The sequence below is a fragment of the Phoxinus phoxinus genome (genome assembly GCF_949152265.1).
Source record: "Phoxinus phoxinus genome assembly, chromosome: 10".
In the NCBI taxonomy this organism is placed as follows: Eukaryota; Metazoa; Chordata; class Actinopteri; order Cypriniformes; family Leuciscidae; genus Phoxinus; species Phoxinus phoxinus.
The window spans coordinates 17,045,275-17,054,127 of NC_136885.1; the positions used below are offsets into that span (position 1 = coordinate 17,045,275).

Below are 8,853 nucleotides of genomic sequence, written 5' to 3' on the forward strand. Positions count from 1 at the left end.
CTACACTTGAGTATCTAATTTATTTGATGCCATTAACGACACATTCAACATTGTTGCAAACTGCTGATTTGTTTCCATGATAATGTTATCTAGCTGGCTAACATAAATGGTGTTAACAAATTTGCAAAAACTAAAAGTTTGTCAGTATGTTTCACACCATATGCCAACATTTTCCAGCAGAAGTGTTTAATTTATTGACATTGCAGGTGATCAATTTCCAGGTGCAATTTTTATTTTATTTTAAGGTGTCATTGTTACAATGTAATTATATATTTAAGCACCGAGTAATACTAAGCAACTACATGTACTTACGATAGGGTAGCATTAGGTTGAGGGTTAGTTGCATGTAATTATGCATAATTTACTGTTATTACTATGGTAAGTACATGTAACATATGTAACAAGGACATTGTAAAATAAAGTGTAACCAAAAATAAAACGTAAATACATAAATATGGTTCTTTTTTTGTGGGAGGGCACATAAGTAATAAACAGTAAATAAAGTACCGGGCTGACTGAGCCAGATGATTTTTCTTTTGGGCTTGTGAACAAATTTTTCCTGGCTCCCTGAAAAGTAACGGTCAATAGGTTTGGAAAAAAAAATTCCGAAATTTTTTCACAACATGGTTGTTCGTTGTTGTGCCACTGACGACTGAGACTAGGAGACAATGTGTTTTAAACAGTTGTTATTTTTTTTTTCTACATAACACTTTTTTTATTATATTCACATACCCTTGGTCAAGCAGCTAAAAGCAGTTTATTATAATCAATTAAAATTAACCACCCAATAAATAACTTTTCCCCATCAGTCTTTGCAGAGAACTTTATTCAGTTTCATACTCCTGGATTTATGAAGCACATTTAACTCCTCAAAATCTCTAATTCTCTGCATTTCACAGTTTTCAGTCAACCCATTGAAGCACATGAATATCGGTAATCAACATATTTCATTGATATTATTTCCTGTTTTTGTTTTTTTATTTGAGAAAAAAAACAACAACAACACTCTATCCCAATTCCCCCCCCACCCCCCAAGTCTAAAAACAGACTGACTAGAGACTAACCCATTGCTCATAATACTCAGATACTGTATCGGCGATAAACTAGTTAGAAGTGAGCAGTGCCTGTTAGCACTATCTGCTGGCAGAATACAGATGCAGTGTGTCGCGATTCAATTCAAACGCATTGGGTTTATTTCACCAGATTGTTTCTCTGGTCCTCATACATAAATGCATTGTATTAAATCAACTCAGCTTATTACAGTTTTAAAAAACAGCAGTGGACAGTTAGATACAGAATAATAATGTATAAAAAAGAAAAGAAAAAAAAGAGACAAGTTTCTTTTTCACTGTGTATAAATTTGGTTAGATGGGGCCAGGAAAATAGGGTTCACAAGAAACAGTACAACTATTATAAAAGGAAGGAGAGATATCAGGAAAAAAAGAGAGGAGGGGCAAGATAGAAGACAGTATAGACTTAATTGGTAATATTCACCCTCTACAAGATAAGATGCATGTAACAGCTTTACCTCATACATGTGTGGTGTCAAAAGACAATCCAGACACTCATCTGGCTTTTTAAACTGTACTTTTACACAGGAAACCTCATTTCACAGCCAAAATAAAAACCATGTCAAAATAACAAAGACTTCTCTCCTCAAATAGCCCCTCTCACCTTCTTGTTTGATTGTAACATTCATTTCTGTTGTTGTCATCATTTCTCTTCCCTCACTTGCTTCTTTATATCCTCCTCTCACTCCTATCTGACCAGTCTGGCTCAAAGTGTGAGCTGTACAGATGATAGAGCAGGTATTTAACATTAGGGGAGGAAAAAACTGGCACGTAAAATCACTACTATGGGCCAAATTTAAGCTGGAAGTTTAGTGGCATGTCTAATTGTATCCTTCTCTGTAGACAATGACATAGTACAGTCTATTTTCCCATCTTATAGCTTTGCACATACTTCAATGTTGCCATCAACAACATAAAAAAACATGACAAATAATTGGTTCGCTACATTCTGACCAATCACAAGTCATGTTTTTAGTCTGCCAGATTTAAAAAGAAAGCTCACACCCTCTCAAGACCTCATAACCTACAAAATAAGGGGTTTCCGAGAGACTGATGTCACACCATCTGCGTCTCTCTCGCTCTTGATTCAGTCCAGTCTCTACCAGAAGTCGCGGCGGTGATAGGCATCAGGGTCGCAGTATTTAGTCACCACCACTCTATTGGCGAATTTCCTTCCTGTTAAGCCTTGCATTGCCTTCTGAGAGTCAAACACTGACATAAACTCCACAAAGATCTAAGGGGAAAAAGAGAGAAAAAACCCATAGACAACAGTTTTAACAAATTACTTTTACATTTTTCATTCAAATGTACATGTATTTATCAAACCTTTCCAGTGCCAGGAACTTCCAGGCCGTCTACAGGGCGTGGAATCTCGATGCTCTTGACCTGACCGTATTTAGAGCACTCGTCTCTGACGTCTTCCACGATCTCCTCATACTCGTCATCATCCAGCAGCTCCTCTGGAGCCACCATGTTCATCAGACACAATACTTCTGTGGGAATGCCACCCATCTGATTTACCGAGCTGTTCATGAGACCTGGAACTTGGAGGGTAACTGGAGTCTGGTTTATACCAGTCTTCAGATGGAAGAAAGAGAGGAGCGAGAGTGAGAAATAATAGGAGATTCAGCACATCAACCACACAAAAGGTACTCGATACTTGAACACATTCACACTGTCCCTCACCAGTGTGGTGTTCTTGGAGCCGACGCTTGCTCTCTGAACGAGGAGTTTCTTGTCCCCCAGCTGCATCCCATTTAGCCCCGCGATGGCCTGTGATAGTGAACAGTGTGCCTTGGAGAGGTTAACATGGATGTCAATTAACAGCTCTAAGACGCCTCTAGCTCATCTTTTGTTCAAACCCATGATAAATCCTGGCCGAATTATTTCTTTCTAATGGATCTACAGATACAGCACATATTAAACAGTATAATGTAATATATGTACATATATGTAATGTGATGAAGCCCATTACATGCAGAGGAAAAAGGTAAGTGATGGGAGATGGGTCTCAGATAGTGTTATATAAGCTTATGTTATTTGCTGGAAGTTGACAGACTGATTATATCATTTTAATGCTTGTATTTTTAATCACCTGGTCATTGATATTGACGTCAACATATTCACAGAAAGCATAGCCCTTAGAGAGGCCTGTAGCGCTGTCTTTGACCAAATTAAACGCCTTCAGAGGACCAAACGATGTCAGCAATTCTTTGACCTGTGGAACAGAGAAAAATCATTAACTTAAAATTACTTTGTTATAAATATCATACATACGTGAACATTAACAGAACTGGAGTAATGGCTGCTGAAAATTCAACTTTGCCATCACTGGAATAAGTTCCATTTTAAAATATATGCAAATAGAAAACTTCACAACTTGTAATACTTCACAATATTACTGTTTTTACTGTATTTTTGGTCAAATAAATGCAGCCTTGGTGAGCATAAGAGACTTTTATCATGAGTTTTTAAAATAAATAAATAAATTTACAATGACAAGCTGTTTCTTGCGAAATTAGGTTACTTTTAAATGGTTGCCACGAGTTGATTTTTTGCCACGGCATAAAGGTTTGAAATATTGCATAAATTATATTTGCCTGAAATATTTTATATTCTACCAATTATAAAACTGTGCTAGATGTTAAGTTTTGTGAGAAGTCACTTTGTAGTACTGCAAGCTCCTTTATGAAAACTATATACTGTACTTTAAGTACAGTATGCGAGTGACATTTTAAATGTTGATATTTGGGCTATTTCTGATTGGCAACTGGGCTAGATTTGTTACGCAGACATGGCAACCCTGCAAACATGTGAACTTAAAGGCTTTAATATCATGGATTCATCGGTTCTGAGGAGCATGAAAAGTTTTTTATATTTCCTTTAGTAAAGCATTAACCGCTTCTTCACTTTAGCACAGTCAAAAGACTAGCATATCTGCCAATACCATAATCAATATGCTAATATCAAAAGCTATCATAATCACATTGTTGTAGCTGGTGTTGTCATCAGGGGTTAAGGACCGCACAGCCACTAAAAACAACAAGCCATGCCAAGTTATGCAAAAACTTTGGTCAAAACAATTCTACTTTAATTACACTCAGAATAATGGCAAATAAAACATACTGGGAAATCAGTTCTGCCCAATCAATAGTTAGCTCAGCAGCCCTCAGTGACCGGAACTTGCTGCCACATAATGCTACTTTAACACGAACCTGGTCATCGTTGAGGTAATTTGGCAGACCGCCAATAAAGAGTTTATGGGCCGAATCAGGCACCACCGTGGAAACGACGCCTAGGGAGAGAGAACCAGAGTGTGACCAAAAATGATCCACATTAAATCAATCACTAAAGTTTCAATGAAATTATGACTGAAGAGAGCAAAACATTGAGCGTACAAGAATTGGGGGAGCAAAAGAGTGACGTGCCTGGGACATAGACACTGGGATTCTCACTCATGCCAGGCAGAGGCTGGTAATCGTGTGGTCGGCGAATCTTCAAACTCTGTCCCTGGAAAATTATGCCATCAAATGCCATGGCCTGTGTAGTCTCATCCACCGAGCGGAACTGTATAAACAAAGATAAAAATAACATTCGTATTACACTCCCAACATGTTCTGAATCTTTTTTGAGAGGATCTACTGCTCAGAATAAAGACTGACCTCTAGAAAGGCAAAATTCTTGTCCTGGTTGATCTGGACAGCAAGAACTGGGTTTCCTGGGGCCTGAGTCAGGCCACCCAAACGCATCTGAGCATTGAAGAAGTCCATCATAGACTCCTATATTTATATAAAAAAAATTAAGAGAGCACTGCTATTATCATACTGGAGCGAGAACAAAGAAAAGCATAAAAAAAAGGATTTGTTGTACTACGATTTAAAAAAATACAGTTGGATTCACTATAACGTTGACGGAAAGATCACACACGTTCCAGTTCCACTACACCAAAATACTAATGGATGTCAAATAATAATGAACCGCACCTCTGTGATGCCAAATGGGATGTTGCCCACATAGAGCCGCCGGGCCTGTCGAGTCATCTGACTGCCCACGACAGGAACAGGTGTTGGGGTCACAGCCAGACCCTCAGGGGTCATTGTGGGCAGCAGAGCAGTGGCCGGGATCTGACCAGCAGCTGAAGTCAAAGAACAAGGTTAACAAGTATGTTAGACATATGTGTTCCTGTGATGGCAAAGCTGAATTACTCCAGTCATCAGTGATACCTGATTCTTGAAAAAATTATTGCAATATGCTGGTTTGGTGCTCAAGAAACATTTTTTATTATTAACATTATTATAAACAGTTGTGCTGCTTAATATTTTTGTGGAAACTACGATTTTTTTCAGGATTCTTTGATGAACTGAGTTCAAAAGAACAGCATTTATTTGAAATAATTTTTTGTAACATTATACAATTTCTTTACTGTCCCATTTGATCAATTTAAAGGGGTCATGACATGGGTTTTTTTATTTTATTATTATGTTCCCTTAGGTGCAATTATAGTATTACTATAGTTTTTTTTACAAAAAACTTTTAAAATGTAGTGATTTATGACCTTTTCCCACCCCGTTTCTCATCCTCTGATTCACACAGTCTGTTTTGGGGGTGTTTCCCCTTTAAGAGTTCAGTGTTAACGCCCACTGTTATGATTGGCTAACGTCAGTGCCTATGCATAAATTATTAACGCCCCCAGCCAGAACATTTGCGGATTCAGCGTATTTAAAAAGTTTTAAATACATTACTTACAGTTTGCGTCGTCGTTGTTGAGCCCAGAATAGTCGGCACGGACTTATCTTTGAGCACCAGTTTTCTGGCAAAGCCAGCATCATTTTGGGATTTGTCATCCTTCAAATGTATAGAACAAACGCTTAAACTAACACTGCCGTGACTGAGACGTCCGCAAAAAATAAAGTGCATCCATTTTTCCCTGACGACTGGATCTTTCGCAGCGTATTCAAAGATGTTGTTTGTCCACAGCCAGGAACAGCACATCTGCGGCATCGTAATTTCCCTGTACACAGACCCACTCGCTGTCCGTCGACTGAACACTTGTGAGGCACGCAGCGCGCGGGCGCGACAACGATACGAAATGAGCGTAGTTGCCTTGCGCTTTAAGCGTAGTTGTCTTGCGCTGGAGGCGGTCTATATGCAAACGCTGGTACGTCACTTCGTACCGTGACGTCACTTCTTACCATGGATCCAGAACTAGCTGTATTTAGAGCTTGATTAAATAAATGATTCGTTTATAATGGGGAGGACGTCTTAAGCTATGAAACTTGCAGGACGTTTTAATGGTACAAAGACCTCTTATATACCAAAAGATCAAGGCAAATTTGGTTTCTCATGTCATGACCCCTTTAATACGTCTTCGTTGAGAAGGTAGCCTAGTAATTTATTTAAAAACATTTTTTATCATACTGATCCCAAACTTGTGAACAGTAGAGTTATACGCTTTAATTACAAATTGTTCAATCTGAGAATTTTGAGGCAGCACATAACCAGAAATAACTGCATTTAGATTAATCACAGCAGGAGTAAACAGGGTTAGAGAAGGAAAGAATGAAAAACAGACTCTTACCCTGCATGGCTTTGTACTGCATGGGTGTGATGTGTTCAAATCCAGGAGGAGGAACATCCCAATATTTTTTCACTTTAATCTTTTTCTTCTCACGATGTGGGGATCGACTGCACAGGGAAAAAGCGAAACCAACAATGACGCTATTTGAAAATGTACAGGCTCTTGTAAAGCTTTAACATGTTTGCCCACGTACCTGCGTCTGTGTCTGCGGTCCTTGCTATCTCCATGACGTTCTCGGCTGCCTCTCCTTTCTCTGTCACGGTCCCGGCTCCTTCTCTTCCTGTCTCGGTCTCTGCTACGACTTCTCGAGCCACTGCGCCGGTGGTGCTTGTTCTCCTTGTCTCGGTCCGCTGCACATTTGAGTTGCACAGCAATGTACAAAACATAAATAAAATTAGTATTTTCTTCAATTCAACATGTATGTTTACTCAAACTGATATCTGCTTGCTGGTGCTCATCTAAGCACCAGAAATTGAGTCAGAAATTGAATTTGTTAAAGTAATATTTGGTGGCTGAAAATGATATTTTGTACATTTTTGAAATAGCATGTTGCCTATATGTGGGAAAGGTTTCAGTTATTTAAAATGGTCACTGCGATATTTCAATTCTTAAAGGGACAGTTCACCAAAAATTTTAAAATCTGTATTGTTTACTCACCCTCATGTTATTCTAAACCTGTATGACTTTCTTCTGTGGAACATAAAAGAATATATTGATGAAAAATAATGAATTCTAATTTTTGGGTGAACTATGCCTTTAAATATAACTAGATAACATAAGGCATAGATGCCATTTTACTTATCACATTTTTTACCTAAGCCCTGGTGATGTTTTAACACTGATCAGCACTACCCCGCTCATATGCATGCATGCATTCATGCATACATACATCAACATAAAGCTCAATATCTCTGTGAAACCATCCACCAAACACACATAATCTACAAATTAGGTTTACAGCACACATACGACACAACAGCACAACATTTGTTTGGTTTTCTTCTGTGCAATATGATGCAGACCACCCTTCAGGCTGCAGAAACATCCAGGGAAACCGATCTACTCACTGACCACTACCACATAAATTGTAATACTTGGCCAATCCCTCACTTTCATCACAATTATACATTTATTTCTCACCTTGCTTATTTTCGGTTAGCTGTCTCTCAAACTCGTCAAAATCTGACATTTTCCAGCAGCTCCAACACGCCGACTGGGGGTGAAGCGGGCTAGCTTGCAGCTAGCAATTCGGTGGCTGCGAATATCTCGCAAATAAAAATTAAGTTCACACAAAGCGTGAAACGTTAAGAAACTACAGTTTTTTGTAAGGAAAAAATGCGACCCTGGGAAAGCAAAGCGGAGTTTAATAAGAGCAGCAGGAGTCGAGCTGCAGTCTTCCAGAAGCGCTCAGACCATACAAAGACTAGCATGAGGAAAACGTGCTTTCAAAGAGAACTAGAGTAAACACACACATGCACCAGATGATGTGCTGCAATAAAAGAGGGCTTTGCTCGTGGAAGAGCTCATGTATTCCTCAAAAACATCGAGATACGTTAAATAGACCCTATATTTTCCACAAAATCTGTGAAACGCCAAGGCCGTGAGAGTGCGCCCACTAAGGTCAGTGGCCACTCCCAAACACTTCCGGGTCAATTTTATATATCAAGCCATTAAAATATATTATAACAGTTATCTATTACTGTCTATTTATTTTAGTATTGCACGCATGCATTTAAAATCATTACATGTAAATTCATATGTTCATTACAAAAAAGAAAAGAAAAGAAAAAACACTGAATTGCTTTGAATCTTACAACGCCCTCTAATGGACCTGGATGGCAGTGAACACTGAAAAAGTGGTTGGGATTTTGATTCATCCCATTGACTAAATTAATCTATTCATTACATTGTTTATTTCAAATTCAGTGCTCCTTTCTGTATGTTACACACCGTTACGCCAAAGGGCATTTTTGTGTGTTGGGGTTATAGGTGAGCCAGTGAATGATTTACTTAACCGATGCATTATTCATTCAGTTCGTTCACAAACGAAATGACTCGTTCAGTGCTGCTCTGACTCGAGTCTCAAAGCACAATTTCAGTGAAGGGGGCGGATTCGTTGAGTAGGTCCAACCAACGAAATTCTCATTCACAGCCCTTACTCGAATTCTATTGGATCTTGCCATAATCATTCTTTAAATGGAGCTT

General features: G+C 38.7%; 1 protein-coding gene across 1 annotated transcript; it reads right to left on the bottom strand.

Moving 5' to 3' along the window:
• Positions 1-808: 808 nt before the first annotated feature.
• u2af2a (U2 small nuclear RNA auxiliary factor 2a) lies at positions 809-7,985 on the bottom strand. The gene is given in 11 exon segments (XM_079626895.1): positions 809-2,304; positions 2,397-2,648; positions 2,757-2,843; positions 3,166-3,288; positions 4,286-4,365; positions 4,499-4,637; positions 4,733-4,849; positions 5,054-5,205; positions 6,649-6,819; positions 6,822-6,998; positions 7,789-7,985. Coding segments are annotated over 11 exon segments (1,482 nt in total). The 5' UTR covers positions 7,838-7,985; the 3' UTR covers positions 809-2,169.
• Between the last annotated feature and the right edge of the window lie 868 nt (positions 7,986-8,853).